Consider the following 18,763-nt stretch of genomic DNA (forward strand, 5'->3'; position numbering starts at 1 on the left):
TGCTGCCCCCTTCCTTCCGGGCCCCAGCCTGTGACAGAGCAGCCTGGCTGTAGGTCACTGCCAGCTGGAGAGATGCGGTGGTATGCTCCCTGGGGGGCAAAAATCTGTCTGAATCTTTATTCAGTAAGCAAAACAAGTCTTCCCTTTAATATATATTTGTTTCATTTTCTGTTTGACATGGTCACTGTATGGACAAATATGCAGCAAGAAGTTCCCCCACCTGCTCAGTGCTCACCCCCTCCTCCCACAGGTAAGTACTGTGTTACTTTCTAATACTCACTTGCACAGTTTTTGATGCACATACAAACAAATCCAGAGGCACATTCTTATGTCCCACCTTGTTTTTACAACTGTAGATAGTACTTTATAATACCGTTTTATGTCTGGGTTTTCCCACTTAATGTATCTGGGAGATTTTCCATGAGAGTTCATGGAGAGATTTCTGGGGCAGTTTTTATAGCTGCAGAGCTCTCACTGTGGGGATGCAAGCTCCTACTGTTGGACAGCTGGGTTGGATTTACTCTTAAGAAGAGATACCAACTTCTCTTTTCATCCCAAATCAATTTTGTAAGGAAACTGACCCACTTAAAAAACAAACAAACACCAGAATAACCAACAAGGTTATCTCCCCTCAGTAAAAGAAATTATCTGAGGGGAGAATAAGGGAGGGCAGGAGCCAAATCCATGGGTCCCAAACTTTCCCTTCTCCTTGGTGGATGCTCACATTGACCTGTCACTCCCACTCTGTGCCTTTCTTCAATTCCACTATAAAACCTTCCGCCTTGGTCCACGTGGGAATGCGCCCTCCCCCAGCCCCAGCTTCTCCTCAGCATGGCTGCGATATGCTGAGTTTTTAAAGGGCTCTTATATAAAGAGCTGATAGTATGATGCACAGTCTCTCATCTTGGGACTCCAGCCATTGAATCATCTTCCCCTCTAGTGAGGGTGGGGGCGGGGCAGACAGCAGCCTGGAAGCCAGTTATATCCCTGTTTGGGTCAGAATGAAAAGGAGAGGCACTCCATCCCCCAACCCTTGCAGGAGAGACATGAAAGAGAAACAGATGGGGCTGTGGACTTTGGTTGCTGGTTGAATAACTGACAGGCGGAACTGTCAGTTATTCAACCAGCAACCAAAGTGCTTTAAGAGGAGACTCCATGCCTTGGGGCCTGCAGTCCCTTAGCCCAAAGACATGGTGTGGCCACCCATGGGGAGCAAGGGCTTGGCTTCAGAGTGGCCCCGAGTAAGCCCCAGTCCTGAGCTTGGCCCTCGAACCCACACAGACATTCTTAGCCTAAGCTTCAGGCTCAGCCAGGGGCAAATGTGGATCTTCCCAGACCTGAGGTCTAGTGATGCTCCCACTAGTCTCTAGGCCCAGCAAGTATCCTTAAGATGTTCCAGCCCAGCAAATATCCCCAAGTTCTTCCATCACCGCCTGGGGCTGTGGTATTTCTGGGGGCCTAAACCTGCACCTAAAGTAGTGCTGACCTAGGTTGAGGAGAATAAGCGAACAGCAGCCCTCTTGGCTGTCAGCAGTATCTCCAGCCACCCCTGACCTTCCTACCTCACCTATTCCTACCAGATAAGCATCTTTCTGTTATAGTTAAGACATTTAGAGAGGCAAACACCCAAAGTTCCTTACGTCCCATGTTGAGTGTAGCCATGAGCACCTTCAGGAAATTATACTTCTGTCTTAGGATTTCCAAGCAGTCAAGGGACTGATGGCAACCGTTTTGCTCACCCTTGGATACTGCTTAATGTCTGTTGAATGAATGGTTGGATGGGTGGATACAAGGAAGGAATAAAGAACAAAAAAGAGGAAGGGAGGAAGGAAGGAAGATAGGAAGAAAGGAAGGGTCAATGAATGGATGGATGGATGGATGGATGGATGGATGGATGGATGGATGGATGGATGGACAGGGAGGGACTTCTAATCAAGCCATATGAAATCACTAGGAGGAAAATGATGTTTCGATTGCAGACTTTGCAGGGCAGGTTGGGAGGAAGACTTCTGGGTGACAGCTGCAGCAAATGTATTTCAGCTGCCTGTGGAAATGGTGCATCCCTGAGATGTCGAAGGCTTGGAGTGGGAGTTCTAACATGTCAAAAACATGGTTCCTGTGCGCTTCTTTGTCATAACATGCACTGGTTGCTGGGGAAGGGAGAGTAGCCACCCCCTCCCATCAGGAGGAGGGCAGAAGATCTGCAGCGCCCTGGCCCCCAGCCCCGGCCCCGGCCCCGGCACTCACGTAGATCCTCATGTGGGTGTAGCGCTGGCGCAGATTGTCCAGGACACTGGCCTCATTCAAGAAGGTCATGTCCGCCATGTCGCTGGCCTGGTAGAATTTGGGTGGGTTCATCTGCTGGATATCATCCTTCTTCATGGTGACAGTCTGGGGGGAGATATCAAGACACAGTAGCACATGAATTAGGAAACAGTGCCGTGGCAGCCACAGCAGCATCTGGCACAGGTGGCCACACACAATCTGGTGTCCTGGAAGGAGCTGGAATCAGGTATCCAGTGGGCCCCCTCATGGTCGAGTATGTCCCATTGTGAGACTTGGGATGCAGAGGGACTTCCGAGGCCATGTGAGCAGTAATCACTTCCCCTCTGAAGTAGGGGTGACAATAGCACCCATGGCTGGTTTCGGGGAGAATAATATGAACTTAAGTGGGGCCATGGAAAAATTCCTTGTGAGCTATGAAGTTCCCTCCCTACATTCAGAGCACCTCTGGCCCATGCTTCTCTTCCCAACAAGTCTGTGCTGGTAGCTGATCAGAGCTTTCTCACTGATCCCAGGGACACTGTACAGAGATGTGACTCTTGGTTCTCTGCTTTGGGAATTAGTGGTGGTTTCTAAAGAGCAATGAATGTTTTCACACAAAAAAATAAAAAAATAAAATAAAATTCCTCTTCTCCCACCAAACCACCTTGAAGGATAAAATTGAAAGCAAGCAAACAAGCAAGACAAAGAAAACGACAATAATGTGTGTTAGGCAGAAGATGTATCAGGGTGAAAATAGTACAGTATTGAGAGTCCAGAGCTCCTGTGTACAGCAGGCAAGTCCTGTCCTCCCTCTGCACCCCAATTTTTCATCTGTAAATGTAAATTAGCACCAACTCATCATCTGGGACCAAAGCTCAAGATGTGTGATCCAGAAAACAAACATCTTTGAGCTGCCTGTGGCCTGAGATGGGAGGCTTGAGCACATACTGGGATTTCTGGGACTCTCAGTAATGTATGAGTCCAATAGGCAGATAATTTGAAGCCTTGACAGTTCTGGAAAATTCACCCAGTAATGGGCACCACACCCCTAGTGAATCAAGCTGGGTTTTATTCAGAGTCCATTTCTCTGGGCTTCGCCCATAAGCCAGCACTTGTCTCTCAGCTCCAGTAGAGGAATGGAGGCCTTTGCCCTTATCTGAGGAGCCGGGTGAGTCAGGCTTCTCTGTCCCCGACCTGGCTGGATGGTGTGTCTGTTGCGGATGCTCAAGGCAGTTCATTTTTGTCCTTAAATTGCATCCAAACGGGGCCTCTAGGGCTCCACCCTCGCCCATGATTCCTTGCAACACTGTAATGCTCCACCCTTCTGAAAAGTATGTTTCCCCTGAGAATTCAGCTTGACTTTCATGTTCAAACTCACCTTAAACCAACTACGGCCTCATCTCTCTCCTGCCAGTTCCCTTGCAGTGTGCGGGGTTATGCAAAGTAAAGCTCAGCTGTTGCAAGTCCTGATCATGGAAGGTCTCTGGCTTCTCTTATTCATGAAATTAACCAGGATTGACCTCACACTCCTCCTCTGCAGCCCGTCACGGACAGATGGCATGGTGATGTAGAGGGGGCATGGGTGTTTGAGCCAGACACAGCCAGGTTCGAATCCAAGTTCATGATTGTGACTATGGGCAAGTTACCTAAATCTCCTGATCCTACTGCAAAACAGGGTCAGTAAGTCCTCCTCCCACTACATGAGATTATTGAAAGGATTGAGTAAAATGTCCATCCAGTGCCTCACCAGGAGTCTGTGACAGGATAGGGGTTTAAGAAACCAAAATTTCTACCTACTCTCTCAAGTCATCCCTCACACTCAGACAGTGGGGACTAGCAGAGAGTGGTGCGCTGGTAAACCATCTGTATGGAGTAGAAAAAATCCCTGATTTGTGCCATTTGTCAATTCCCATGGTGTAAGTACTTCCACCATGGCTGACATCAAGCTGCCAGGGGTTTAACAACTGGCTGCAAAGCTCCTGAGTGTTTAGTGTGTGTCCTCACAAGCCAGGACAAGCCAGCCCAGCACATCACTGCCATGCAGCAAGGGGCTCTGGACCCACCATCGGTTCCTTATGCAGCTGAAGAGCTCGCCCAGGTTTGCCAGAGTATTCCGGGCCCGGTCTCATTCCTCGTGCCATCATGGGCACCTAGTGCAACTGCTGACGGGTGGGATGCTCATTCTCATTCTTAGAAAATAGATTCCACATGAGAGCTGCTTGGGACTTTAAAAATGAGTAACTCTCATGATAATCTCTTACATACATGTACTATTTGAGAGCATGCAAAGTACTTTCATATGTCTTATCACATTGGAATCTCTATTGTGAGAAACCCAAAGCTTGGAGAGGGTAAGTGTCTTTCTCAGGGCCACACAGCTTGACTGTCATTGAACTTGAACCCAGCACACAGGACTCAGAGGCACCTGCTCTTTCTGCCTCTTGAGCAGAAGCATGGGCAGCAGAGCCTGGGTGTCGGCTACTCCCAAAGCTCAGTTTCATCCTGGAGATTATTCCCCACTCACCTGGTTGGTGACTGTCTTCACGGTGACTTGGTCTCCCTGTTCAGACTGGATCTCCCCAGCGACAAAGCCCTCCTTCTCGTCTTTGACCCAGCAAGACCTCTTGATGTCATAGGGCTTGTTCATGGCTTCGATCCTCTCCTTTTCGGGAGGTGCCAGAAAGGGCATGGGGTCCACATCATCCCCACATTCACCTTTATATCCACCAGGCATGGTGGCTGGGCTGAGGGAGGCGCAGGAAGGAGCACGAGGTGGGGACCAGGACTTCCCTGGGTGCTGTAGGGGAAAGCAAGAACAGTTTGCCAGGACTGATGCGTGGGCTGGGGCAAATGTCCCTGGAGAGGCAGGGGGTTGCTTCTCCCACGTCACTTTGGGTGTCTTGCTGCCATTAGGCCTTAATAACCTAGAATAAGACAAGGCCAGCCTGGGGTCATGCCTGAGCCTCTTGGTTTCCTAACCCAGACAATTTCACCAAACCACCAGGAAGGAGGAGAACTGGGGACTCATGGGAGCAAAGAAAGAAGTCAGGGGCATCCCCGTTTGTTTTGGGAGTGGGAGTGAAGGTCTTCTTGAAGGTTTGGGAGGGTGTTATTCTGAGAACCCTTTCCCAGCAGTGCTGTTCTTGAGGCTAAGAGTCCAGCCTCCACCTTTAAATAAGAAAGCTGGAGATGCACGGTCTTCATACCATGCTCCTGGGCCCCTGCTGTATGAGCTGTCCTCTGGAGAGCTCCAGCTTTTCCTGAGAGAGACCCTGGTGTTTCCAAAAGAGGCTGAGCCAGGACAGGCATGCCATTGGAGGCAAGGCCCGACACTTTCTTCTCGTCTCATCACCCTGTGGCGTCTGGCTTAGCGAGTTCTGGTTGGACCCAACCCCAGAGCTGGTCCATTTCGTAGAAATTACAAATTGGAGGAATATAGTGGGGGTCCTGTGCCATCTGGTGGTATGTGGAGTCCCATCGGACAAAATGTTTTAAATTCAGGTAATAAAGTACATAGAGTCACCAAGAAAACAAATGACATTAAAATATAATTAACAAAATATTAAGCATGTATGACATGGTAATACATGTGCTTCTTTACGAACACATCAAATAACACAGCCTAACTGTGGGATTAATAACCACTGTTTTGAAGCAACAGCAAGAATTAAGAATCTTTTGAGCTCTCTGCCATGATTGTAATATGATACAAAAAATATCAGTGACTTCCATTGCTGACCAAGTCACAGTTACTGCAAATACGACTGTGATTTGGTGCCTGTGTTAAAAAGAGGAGGAAATGGTACATTTCAGTGAAAGGCAGCGAAAATCACGATGGGATTGTTCTCCCACTAAAGATCCTGGAGTTCAGGATAGGGACCTTGCCTACTCCCTCCTGAGTCCTGTCACCCAGGAGCACTAGACTGGGAGTCCCTGGTTTCTGCCCATAGCTTGGAGCAGTCTTCATTCAGCATCCAGGAGACTTGTGTCTCACTCAGCTCTGTCACAAGTCACCTTGGCAGCTCATAGCCTCGTTGGGCCTCCCCCATGCCCTTTATGCAAGATAGCGTTGCTCAACATAAACTTCCTGTTGTTGCTGCCGGCTCAGTTTTTTGCTGTCTCATTTCCCTGGTTCTGTTGAACATAGATGGAAGTCACCAGGGAAATGAGACCAAAACCTTCACAAGAAGAAAGTGCAAGTATCGGCTAGGTCATATTAAAATGCGTTAGACTTATCATTAAAACAAAACAACTGCTTGGGAGGGCTGGGTCCCTTTTTAATTGTTCTAATGGGGGAGGAAGAACCAGAAATTCTCCTTTGTTTATTCCACTCAGGCTGCTTGTATTTTTTTAATGGTGGTTTTGCTGTGAACCACAAGCTAAAGTGTCATTGCTATTGTCCTGGCCTGGTGGCCTGGGGACACAGATCCCTGGGACCAGGCACTGCCCCAAGTGCTGTACGGGCCTGACACCAGCTCCCCCTACTCAGTGGCTACCAGCCTCCTTCTCAGTTATGACCCCGACGCAAAGTCTGCTGCATTCAAATCACTCCTGTACCCTCAGAAAACAGCTCTTTCCAGGCATCTTTGATAACCAAGATAACCGTTTTTAAAAAAATCACGAACAACAAAACATAAAAAATTCAGCTCCTGAAATGCAAAAGCTAAAAGAGCCCTCAGGTGGAAAAGATGCATTACAAAGTACGGGAAATGCAGGGTGGCATTGAACCCAGCATGAATCCAGCACCCCCTCCATCCCCTGGTGGAAGGTGGGTGGGGCAGTGAAGTGGGGCTAATCTGGGTTTGAATCCCAGCTGCTCCTGTCTCACTGTGGAATGGAGTCCTGCAGGTCGAGGTCCCTTGGAACATTGAATGAGATACCCGCTCTGCAGCCCCTGGGTGTTCAAGAAATGCTCACCCCCTGCTCCCCTTGCCCATCTCTCATCATTGCATTTACTTTCCTCAGGTGGCTCCTCCACAAACCCCCTCCCTGTTTCCCATCATCCCCAGCATCCCCTATGGTACCCACCTGAGACCACACTGGGAGAGACTGGGTGCGCAGCAGAGCTGGCCATTCCCTTTTATACCTGCCCAACAGGTCTGAGCCAGCAAAACCTTAAAAAAGAAAACAGCCCCTCAGGGCTCCAGTGGCTCTGCTGGCCTTGCTATCCCGGGCCTGACTGGATGCTCCTGGGTCCCTTAGGGGGGATCAGTGAATGCTCTAATTCTAGGACATTTGCCTTCCTCCAATGGCCCTTGGGGGAAACTGATGACCTCAGCCCACTGGTGCAGGTTGTGGGCAGAAATAGAACAGCTGGCTAATGAGTTTTCTTCTTAAAGTTGTCAACTGCACTCACGAAGCGGCTGACTCTCAAGGAGGAAGATCTGGGTTGACTCATCCAAAACAAAGTCTTTGGAATGGATGAGCCCGGATAGCCGATTGGTTGATGACTTTGTCCCTTTTACGTGCTCAGGATGGAAGGCCATCATAAGCTGAGACTTCACTCATCTAACCATGGCCATGGGCCCCCTCCAGCCCGCCATGGCCAGCAGATGCCATATGGCACCATGGTGCAGTGCCAGCTCTGAGTTCTACAGCCATCTTTGACTTCAGAATGCTTCTCATGCATTTTGGGGCCTTCAGCAAGTCCTTGCCATCTCTGGGCTTGCCTTTCTCATCTGTAAAATGGGATAAATGGACTCTCAGAGTGCTTCGTGCCCTTCTCAAGCTCGGAGATGGCCTCTGGGTCTAGAGGGAGAACTGTCTGGGGGACTTTCTTCCTGGCATCTGCCATCACTCCTATCTCCACCCCTAATTCACTTTTTTTTTAATTGAGAAAATAATAACATAAGATATAATTAACCATTTTAAGCAACTAAGTCACTGGCGTTTAGCATATTCACATTGTTGTGCAACTACTACCTCTATCTAATTTCAAAACATTTCATCTGTCCAAAGCGAAACTTAGTACCTATTAAACAGTTTATCCCCCAGCCCCTGACAACCAACAATATGCTTTCTGTTTCTATGGTTTTACCTATTCTAGGTATTTTGTATGAATGGAATCATACAATGTATGATCTTTTGTGCCTGGCTTTTTCCATTTAGTATAATGTTTCCAAAGTTCATCCATGTTGTAGCATATATCAGCACTTAATTCCTTTTTATGGCTGAATAACATTATCTATCTATCTATCTATCTATCTATCTATCTATCTATCTATCTAAATTTATTTATCCATTCGTCCATTGGTGAACATTTGTGTTGTTCCCACATTTTGACTCTTATGACTAGTACTGCTATGGATATAAGTGTACATGTATTCGTCAGAGCACCCATTTTTGATTCTTTTGGATATTTACCTAGATATTTACCTAGGAATAGAATTGTTGGATTATTTGGTAATTCTGTGCTTAGTTTTTTGAGAAACCACCAAACTGTTTTTCAAAGCAGTTTTACATTCCCACCAGCAATTCACAATTCCAGTTTCTCCATATCCTCACCACTTGCTATTTTCCATTTTTAAAATTGTCGCCATCCTGGTGGGTATGAAGTGGTATTGCATTGTGGTTTTGACTTACATTTCCCTAATGACTGATGATGTTGAGTGTTTTTCAGTGCTTGTTGGTCATTTGCATATCTTTGGGAAAATGTCTATTCAAGTCCTTTTCCCATTTTTAATTGGGTTATTTATCTTTCTATTGTTGAGCTTTAAGTTCTTTATTTATCTTAGATACTTGACCCTTATCAAATATATGATTTGCAAATATTTTCTCCCATTCTGTAGGCTTTTTCAGTTTCTTGATAATGTCCATCAATGCACAAAAGTTAATTTTAATGAAGTCCAATTTATCTGTGTTTTTCTTTTGTCAGTTGTGCTTTTGGTGTCATATTTAAGAAGCCACTGTCAAATTCAAGGTCATTAAGATTTGCCCCTGTGTTTTCTTCTAAGAGTTGTATGGCTTTAGCTTCTATATTTAGGTCGTTGAGGACTCAAGTCACTCATAAAGGAAAAAGGAACCTACTTGAGCACAGAGCTGATTTCCTTTTTTGTCTCTTTGGGTTTGGCCCTGGGAAGCAGCTACTTTAAACCCAAAGAACATTTGACTTAGCATATGTTAATGTTTTCTAGATGCTTTCTATTATCATCTGATCCCTACAATGTTATTGTATTGTGACAACTGGAACAGCAATGGAAGATCGTATAAAACAAGCAATTATGACATTGACCTTTATTAGCACCTGTTCTACCTGAATAGTTCTCGCCTGGGGAGGAAGCTCTCTTCTCCCATCTGGGCCTCTGTGTCCTCAAAGGGAAAATAAGATTTTGGCTGAGATGTCTCCAAGCGTGGCTGTTGTCAAATCTGAGGTGCCATTCTCTCCAGCCTGCTGCTCCCCAAATTCTGACCACCTGATGGGGGGTTGTTTTTAATTTCTCTAGCAGCAGAACTTCTCATGGACAGAAGTCTGGGTTGTAAACAGATAAAAGTGGAGCTTCTCAAGGTAGAGCAGGAGAGAGAGCCCTTAAAGATGGTGCCCAGATATCCAGGAGAGGCTGTGGGGAGAGTCCTCCCCTGGCAGCTGGGTCTGGAGTCCATCCTTGAAATGCCCCACCCAAAGCCTGGGCCTTGGGGTGCTCTGGCTTACTCTCACACGATCTTATCCTCTGGTTAATGAGAGCAGGGCCAGTGAGAAGAAACGGGACCATGCTCCACCGTGATTCTGGGAGGAAATACTCACCAGCAGCAGGTTTTCCATCTAGGCCCCAGCAGGAAAGAGCCCACTCCAGTGGGGTCACTGCCTAGGTTTAATGGGGCAGGGTTAAGGGAAACCAACAGGGGAGGGTGAGGCACTCCCAGCCCCGACCCCCACAGAGGCGACAGGAAAACCACCCCACCCTGGATAGGGCTGTGGAGAAAGTGTGACCCTCAGGGGGATGGCATAGCCCAACCAGACCCAGCCAGGTTGGGGGCTTGCTTGCCTCTTCTGCCTGCTTGCTCGTCTCCTCCCCACATCTCCTGTGGCTAAAACCAACCAGCAGCCACAGAAGAGGGATCTGGGGAGGCAGCTGGTGGAGCTCGGCCTACTGGGACATATGGCAGGGTGGTCACTGGAGCAACTGTTGGATATCTAGCACCTGCCCCTGCATTTCCCATGGTTTGAGCTTCTCATAAGGGAGTTTTTAATAGTCAGTGTTCCAGAAAGTTCCATTTCAGTAAGTGTGCTTGGTCTGAGGGAGGCCCTCCAAGTAACTGTCAGGTGACTACTACTTCCCAAGAGTAGGTGGGCCCATGCAATGCTCTCTGCTTTTAAAAATGCAGTAAGAATCACACTGGACTTAGAATCATCTGGCTCATAAAGATATTGGGGGAAGTTTAGTGATGTCTTTCATGACTCTATTCGCTGGAGTCATGGGTTTGTGTTGGTGCAAAAAATAAAAACAAAGAGCTCCCACGTCCATTAACTCATTCTGATCCTTCCAAGAACCTGGGCAGGTGGGTGGAACAGATGGGTAATAACGTGCTTTTAGCAGATAAGACACAGGCTCAGAGGGGTGAAGCAACTTGCCCAAAGACACACAGCAAGTCAGCATCTGAGACATGGCTTCATTTTTCTTTCTAGCACTTATCACTATCCAAAAATGCATTATAGATCTACTAGATGATTTCTGGGCTCTTTCCCTCATAGAATGTAAGCATGGTGAGGATAGCGGCTTGGTCTATTGTCTTTACTGGGAGGCAGTAGAGTATGGTGGTCAAGAACTCAGACTCTGAAACCAGATTCTCTGGATTTGCCCTTTATTTTTTAGCTCTGTGACCTGTCTGTGCCTCAATTTGCTTGTCTGTAAAATGGGAACAATGTAGTACTTACCAAATAGGCTTATTAGGAAATTTAAATGAGTTCACATATGTAAAGTACCTGGCATCTATTAGATGATCAATAAATATTTGTTGAATAAATGAGAGCCAGAACTGTGTGGTGGGAGCCATGACTCCAAGCAAAGTATTCTGTTCGGGTGGTAGCATATGGGAGTTATTTTCTGTGTCTATATCCAGAAACCCCTGGACTTGGCATGCATAGAGGGCTGGGCCCTGCCTCCAAACAGCTGGCTTAGGAAATAGGCCTGCTAGCCCTATGTGTCAATCTCTCCTGGCCCCTCCCCCTTTCCATCTCTTTCCCCAGTTCCTTGAACTCTATACCAAATTCTTTGCTAGACCCTAGTAAAGATACAATTAACTAGACACTTTCTCTGCCTTCAAGGACTTTGCAGTGTTGCCTCTTGGACTCCGGTGGGGAAACACTGTGCTGAGCGCTATACGGGAGATGGACTGGGGAGGGCAGAGGAGATACGGGAGGTAAAGGTGGAGGGTGGGGCCACAATCAATCCTGTGCCCTCTGTGCCTCCCACCAGCCTGAGGAGCCCCACACTCAGTGCCCTTGGACGGCCCTCCAGTGCCAGGAGCTCATCTGGAACTGAGTTCTGAGTCAAGGTATGTTTAAGTACATCAGATCCCTGTCCAGATCCAGGGCCAGGAAGCCAAAGCTACAGGTTTCTTGCTGCGTGCCATGACTGGGCCTCCGACCAGTTGCTCCTGGAGGGAGTTACTCTGGACCAGCTCTGGAAGGTCCACAGGGCAGGCCTTTCCCAGCCGATGAGAGTCTTGGTATTGAACGCTCAGTTGCTCTATACTTTACCGGGAACCAACAGGGGCAGGCCCTGCACAAGGTCCTACTGCTTATGAAGTTGGTCAGGATGGTGGGGAGTATGTGTGTGGGGCGTGGGCTTGTTGCTCTGCTTAAAATGAGAAGTGTGGCCTTGTCCAATTGGATACTAAGTGTTGGCTTCTCGAACATTCTTAGAATGCAGAAACCTCCCAAGTGGAAAAAATGCCATGGTTTTGAGTCTCAGTTCTGAGCTTGGGCAAGTCACTTAACCTCCATGAGCACCATTTTTTTTTTTTTTGCTATACAATAGTAATAGTAATAATAATACTAACAACAGCAACAACTAACCTCACAGAACTGATGAAGTAATCAAACGGGATTATGGACCTGAAAATATTTTTTAAAATTTGTTGCTAATTACCATCAACTAATGTTGTTGAATACCGTTTCACATGCTTGTTTACCACCCACATATCCTCTTTGGTGAGATGTCCGTTCAGATCTTTTTGCCTATTTTTTTATCATCAGGTAGTTTGTTTTCTTATTGTTACATTTTGAGAGTTCTTTATATATTCTAGATACAAGGCTATTGCTGGATATGTGCTTTGTAAATATTTTCTTTTAGTCTGTGGCTTGTCTTGAAAATGCTTTTAAGTGGCAATATGCTGCTTACATGTTAAGGGTCTCCCAAACGACTCAGAATTTCCAAAAATTTCCACCTCATCCACTTATGCTTCTCTCTTGAGCTGCTTCCCTGGAGCGTTTTGGGCTCCTCTGAGCAAGGTCAAGGGTAGGAGCCATGAGTTCTTGGCCATAGGAGCCATAACTTGGCTCAGGGCTGGTGGAGGTAGGGAAGGGAACAGAATCGGAATATGCTTATCCGGCCTTGGTTCCTCAGCTGGTTTCTGCAGGGTTATGTCCTCAGCAGCCTGTCCCCTGACACCCCTCCCCCCACGGGAGCAACTCATTGCTGCCTCTCTGACCATCCCAGCTCCACATTCCACACAGTTTGGAGGTGTAGGTTATTGTTAGGTTGCTGGGGCAGGGACAGCCTGGACCCACGCCTCTAGGGCATTCAGGCTCTGGAACCCTCTGATCTGGAGAAGGGCAGCTGAGGCAAGCCTGAGGCTTCTGGTCTCTCCCATGTGCCTGTCACAGCTCCCCACCAGGCACTGCCCACCCCAGGCTCCCACCTCAGCTTCTTAGGGGACATTTTTAGAAGCCCAAAGACTTCTAAAGGCTTCCTTCCTCCCTATCTCTCTCCTTTCTGTCCCTTCTTCCTTCAGGCAGCTCTAAGCTGGCTTTCCATAGAAGGGAGCAGAAAAGGAAACATTCTGCAAGAAACTGTTATTGGGGTGGTCCAACAAATTGTGAGAATGAAAAGTTGGAAACAACCTAAATGTCCATCCATAGGAGATTAGTTAATAAAGTGAAATAAATAAAGTTAAAGGTACATGGATATTTTTAAACTAACAATGTAAATTCGTATTTGTTGGCACAGAGCAACTATACTGTTGGGTTTTTTTTAAAAAAGGTTATAGAACAGCTTGAGCCCATTTTTGCAAAATGGCACCTGTGCGAACAGATGTACCAAGAGCTAAACTGAAAGGATGTTCAGCCAGGTCATCATACCCATTGGTTCTGGGTGGTGGGATTTCAGGTGACTTTTTTGTTAAACCCTTACATTTGTCAGTGTTGGCTGAAGTTCTTTTCAATGATACAAACTATTTTTAAAATCTGAAACTATTTTTTAGGGAAAAAGTAAAGAAATGCCAGTTTGATGTATCTCAAGAGGCTCTCTTTGGTTTTTTGCTCCAGGGTGGTGGTTGGAGGGTCCCTTCCTGATGTGTTCCAGAAGCTGCATTCCCAGCTGTTGTTTGCCACCTTGGAGAAAGGGGGATCGGTGCCCTCCCAAGAGGACTGCGGGATGAAGCTTTGGCAGATGGAAGAAAGTTCACAGTGTGCTCCTTGAAGACCAAACATGGACACCGAGCCTGAGCTCAAAAATAGCCCCTTGCCCCAGAGATCCTTGGAATTTTGCAGGGTCATTGCAGGAAGGGGAGAGCCCCAGCGGGCCACTGCCCGAAGCTTCCTCACAGGCTCTGAAACGGAAGGTGAGGCCTAGGACGTGCTTCTCTGAACACAATGCTCTGGAAGTGGGGCAGACAACCTGGGACCTGGACGAGGGGTTCCCTAAACTCAGCCCAGCTTGAAAAGTCTTTGATTCCAAGCCAACTGGAGACTTCCTAATTAATCATGACTTCTATGGGATCCCAGAAATATAGCAGTCAAGGCGGCCGAAAATCTATTTCTCCAGCTGCATTTCTTTCTTTTTCGTACTGCATTTAGACTTACATGTCAGTTTGATATTATTTTGCACTGAAGTGCTGTTTTTATTTTATCTTGAAAATAGCTAAAAATCTCTCCAACTTTCATTCCCCCTGCCCAGCATCATTCTTCTTCATCAAGAAATACTTATTGTTTTTAAACTTTTATTTATTTTAAGTGTGTTTTTCCAAGACCCATCAGCTCCAAGTCAAGTAGTTGTTTCAATCTAGTTGTGGAGGGTGCAGCTCACAGTAGCCCATGTGGGGATCGAACCGGCAACTGTATTGTATAAGCGGACCGTGCTCTAACCAACTGAGCTAACCAGCCGCCCAAGAAATATTTATTCTTATTTTAACAAAGAAGAGAGTCTCTTTACTTTCTGTGAATATCCCAAGGTCAAATAAAGTCCGATGTTTGAAGAGCTCAGGTGGATTCAAACTCCAGCTCACCTACGTAATCTCCCATTCATTCATCCATGCATCCCTTCATCATCCATCATCTATTCATCCATCAGTCCATCCATCCATCCATTGGTCCAGCACGTATTTACAGCATTCTCTCTGGGGCCAGGAGCCTGGCTGGGGTGAACCTGGTCTTATTCTTGTGCACTCTGTGAGGACAGCATGTCCCCCCACGGAGCCATCGCAGGGAGTGGGAGCATCCTACTGGACACTCAGTGCTGTCTTTGAATACCCACCTCACTTCCTTACCCCAAAGGGTAATGTAATAGCATCTATCTCACCAGGTTGTTACATACAAAAAGGCCCTATGTGGTTATTAGACCCTAGGTGTTCAAGCGATGAGAGCTGTGAGTTCTAAGCTCCTCGGCAGCAAGGACCCTGTCCAGTTCAGTCCTGCACCCGCAGAGCCAGCACAGAGTGGGTGCCCAGTAGCTGCTCCTGGATGGAGCCTTGTCCATGGCCCAGCTCCCGAGGAAACATGGCATCAGGAGAAAGCCACACATAACTGTGGACTCTGGCTGCGATTTGTGCTTCTGCTGTTCAGAGGCCCCAGTTAGGAGAAAATTCTGTAGCCTGCCTTCACACCTCCAGAAAAGAAAGCACTTAGGACAATCAGGTGCGAGAAAAGCCTCGGAGTGATGGTGCTGAACCAGCCCATAAAACAGAGCACACTTTTTGGGAAAAACTACTGTATTGAGGGATCCAGGTTCTGATTTTACCAGAAAGCCCACAGACCTGAACAATAATCAGCCTGCGTTTTCCTTTGCTACCTTCCCACCCCAACCTTTTCCTTAATATTCCCTTTTCTCATCATTTCTTGGTTCTAGACCAAAGTTTAAAATTAGCTCCGTAGGGGTCAGCATCCGGGAAGTTAAAGTCCTCCCAGGCCCTGGGACTTTCTGACACCTGTGTGCACACGTACACAGACACACACATGCACACACAGAGACACACAGTCACAGATGACACACAGAGATGACATGCACACATACACACACACACACACACACACAAGCACACACAGACACACAGACACACACACAAAGAGACCACACACACGCGCGCGCACACTCACACATGCAGAGGCCAAGGATATTGACAGCTGCATTTGTCAGGAGCCAGTGGATTCCCAAAGACTGACCTCAGTCACAAAACCTTCCCTGAATCCCCTGAGGAATTGTGATATCAACTCTCCAATTCTGGGGTTCTTTTTCTCTTAATACTTTAAATATTAATAATATAAAGAATGAGCTTTTATAAATCACCAGTCAGGTACCAAGTTGGGGGGACAGTAGGAGTAGTTGGCTAGGGGTGTGGGCAACAAGGGGGTGCATTGACTGTAACGGATTTAAAAGCAATAATGAAAACTGTGCAGAAATCAGTCTGCTTTTGTTACTGCCCGGCGCTGGCCATTAACCACGTCCATGATGAATACTCCTTCCTGCCAGGCCGCTCCCCACACTCTGTGCCTTGTACTTGGAATGCCACTGTAAATAACAGTGCTAATGATACTACAGAAATTCAGAGAACGCATTTTTTGTTTTCCAGAAAGAAATCAGAAAGAAGGGAATTCTGACACAGACTACAACGTGGGTGAACCTTGAGGACATTATGCTGAGTGAAATAAGCAAAACACAAAAGGACAAATCCTGCATGATTCCACTTATATGAGGTACAAAGGCCCTGAGGCCAGCCAGCAGGGGCCTGATGTGTTTGAGGGGCAGTGAGGAAGCTGGGGTGGTGGGAGCAGGAGAGTGGCAGGAGTGAGGTCAGAAGGAACAGGATGGGGGCCACTGCAGAGCATGAAGGGCCTCAGAGGCGATTGTGGGATGTTGGGGAGCACTGTTTGAGCAACAAAGTGGTATAACCTGATTTAAATGTTGGAAAGATCCCTCCAGCTGTGTGGTGGAAAAGCCTGAAGGGACATAGGCCAAAGTAAGGACAGCTGGGGTGAGGTGAGAGGGACACCATGGGGCCTGGGTCGCAGGTGGAGGTGGAGAGGGGCGGGTTGTCTCAAATGCTGTGGGCAGAACAGTGAGGCCTGAGGCAATCCTTCTGACAGCCTTGGATTCTGGGGGTCAGGCCCCCATAAGTCTCCCTGACCCCCCTCTTCTGACACCACCATTCACTAGTCATGTCAGCTTGAAACCACAGCATCGGTTTATGAGTCTCTGTCATTGTCACCCACCACTGCCTCCCATGTCACCGAGATCTGCCCCGCTCTGAACCTACTGGCCTTTGCTGCCTCCCCACCTGAATTTCTTTTCTTTTTTTTTTCCAAGTCAAGTTGTTGTCCTTTCAGTCTTAGTTGTGGAGGGCGCAGCTCAGCTCCAGGTCCAGTTGCCATTGCTAGTTGCAGGGGGCACAGCCCACCATCCCTTGCGGGAGTCGAACTGGAAACCTTGTGGTTGAGAGGACACGTTCCAACCAACTGAGCCATTAGGGAGCTCAGCAGCAGCTCAGCTCAAGGTGCCATGTTCAATTTTTTCTTTTTTAGTTGCAGGGGGCAGAGCCCACCAACCCTTGCGGGACTTGAGGAATTGAACCGGCAACCTTGTGGTTGAGAGCCCGTGCTCCAACCAACTGAGCCATTCGGGAGCTCAGTGGCAGCTCAGCTCAAGGTGCCATGTTCAATCTTAGTTGCAGGGGGCACTGCCCACGATCCCTTGAGGGACTCGAGGAATTGAACTGACAACCTTGTGGTTGAGAGCCCACTGGCCCATGTGGGAATCGAACCGGCAGCCTTCGGAGTTAGGAGCATGGAGCTCTAGAGCTCTAACGGCCTGAGCCATGGGGCCGCCCCCCCACCCCCCCTGAATTTCTTGCTTCTCCTACTCGGAGCCCTTCTTCTCCACACCTCTCACCTGCAGAGTGTCCTGGGGTCAGGCCCTCCTGTCTCACTCTCGCTGCCTGACACCAGTGCAGGCTGCCTCCTATGTGCTCCTTTTCCTTCCAGCCCTGCCTGGGAAAGAACCCACCTCTTACCTCCCCCAAGGCTAGCTGAAATATCCCGAAACCACATACTCAGGATTGTTGGTTTTGTTAGGTGTGATGGTGGTATTTTGGTTTCAGTGTTTTTGTTTTGTTTTGTTTTTTTCTTTTTAAAGATTTTATTGGGGAAGGGGAACAGGACTTTATTGGGGAACAGTGTGTACCTCCAGGTCTTTTCCCAGGTCAAGTTGTTGTCCCTTCAATCTTAGCTGTGGACTCAGCTCTAGGTCCAGTTGCCTTTGTTGGTTGCAGGGGGCACAGCCCACCATCCCCTGCGGGAGTGGAGGAGTTGAACCAGCAACCTTGTGGTTGAGAGCCCACTGGCCCATGTGGGAATTGAACCGGCAGCCTTCAGAGTTAGGAGCATGGAGCTCCAACTGCCTGAGCCACCGTGCCTGTGGGGACAGGGCCCCGGAGAGTAGTTTATAGGCTCTCGGCCTCACGTGGAAGGGTGCTGGCTCGGGTGGTGAATGGCTGTCGGCTGTGGCTGATTGGCCGTCGGCTGTGGCTGGTTAGCCGATTGGCCGCTGGTATGACTGCTGCGGCTACGAAGGATTGCCGAGCAGAGCTGAGCAGAGCCGAAGAGAGCGGAAGAGGAGGGCCGAGAGAGAGGAACAGAGTCGAGAGAGTGGAGGAGAGTCGTCGGTCGGTCGGTCGGTCGGTTGGCGGAAAGGCGGACGGCAGGTCACGCGTCCGGTGAACCCAGCCTCCAGTGAGACCATAGTGGTATGACTCCCCTACCTATGGCTCCGTGGGTGTTCCTTTTCGGCCTCACCATATCCTGCGTTCTTGTGTGGGGAGCGGGAGCAGAGACCCCGCAGGCCTCCCCGCCTGAAAGATGGCGCGGCGAGAAGGCCTCCACGCACGACAAATGGCACAGCGAGCAGGGTCTCCCGCACGACAGTGCCGGACCCAGGTTTCAGTTTTTACAGTCTACGTTTATGGGTGAGATGATAGGATGTCTGAGATTTTCTTTAAAACACACTAACAAAAATCAGGAAATACTACAAAATGAAAAAGGCCAGGGGAGAAGAAAGAAGATGGTGTTGGT

The 18,763-nt window shown here is 48.1% G+C and overlaps 1 protein-coding gene across 1 annotated transcript in view; it reads right to left on the reverse strand.

Annotated features, from left to right (window-relative positions):
- Positions 1-7,412, reverse strand: part of MYH16 (myosin heavy chain 16) — a 56,797-nt gene extending 49,385 nt beyond the window's left edge. The window contains exons 1-3 of the mRNA XM_019718314.2: positions 7,294-7,412; positions 4,790-5,062; positions 2,248-2,391 (exon numbers count right to left, since the gene is read on the reverse strand). Coding sequence (XP_019573873.1) covers positions 2,248-2,391; positions 4,790-4,999 — 354 coding nt within the window. The 5' untranslated portion in view covers positions 5,000-5,062; positions 7,294-7,412. The remainder of the gene's footprint in view (positions 1-2,247; positions 2,392-4,789; positions 5,063-7,293) is intronic.
- Between the last annotated feature and the right edge of the window lie 11,351 nt (positions 7,413-18,763).

The sequence above is a fragment of the Rhinolophus sinicus genome, linkage group LG03 (genome assembly GCF_036562045.2).
Source record: "Rhinolophus sinicus isolate RSC01 linkage group LG03, ASM3656204v1, whole genome shotgun sequence".
In the NCBI taxonomy this organism is placed as follows: domain Eukaryota; kingdom Metazoa; phylum Chordata; class Mammalia; order Chiroptera; family Rhinolophidae; genus Rhinolophus; species Rhinolophus sinicus.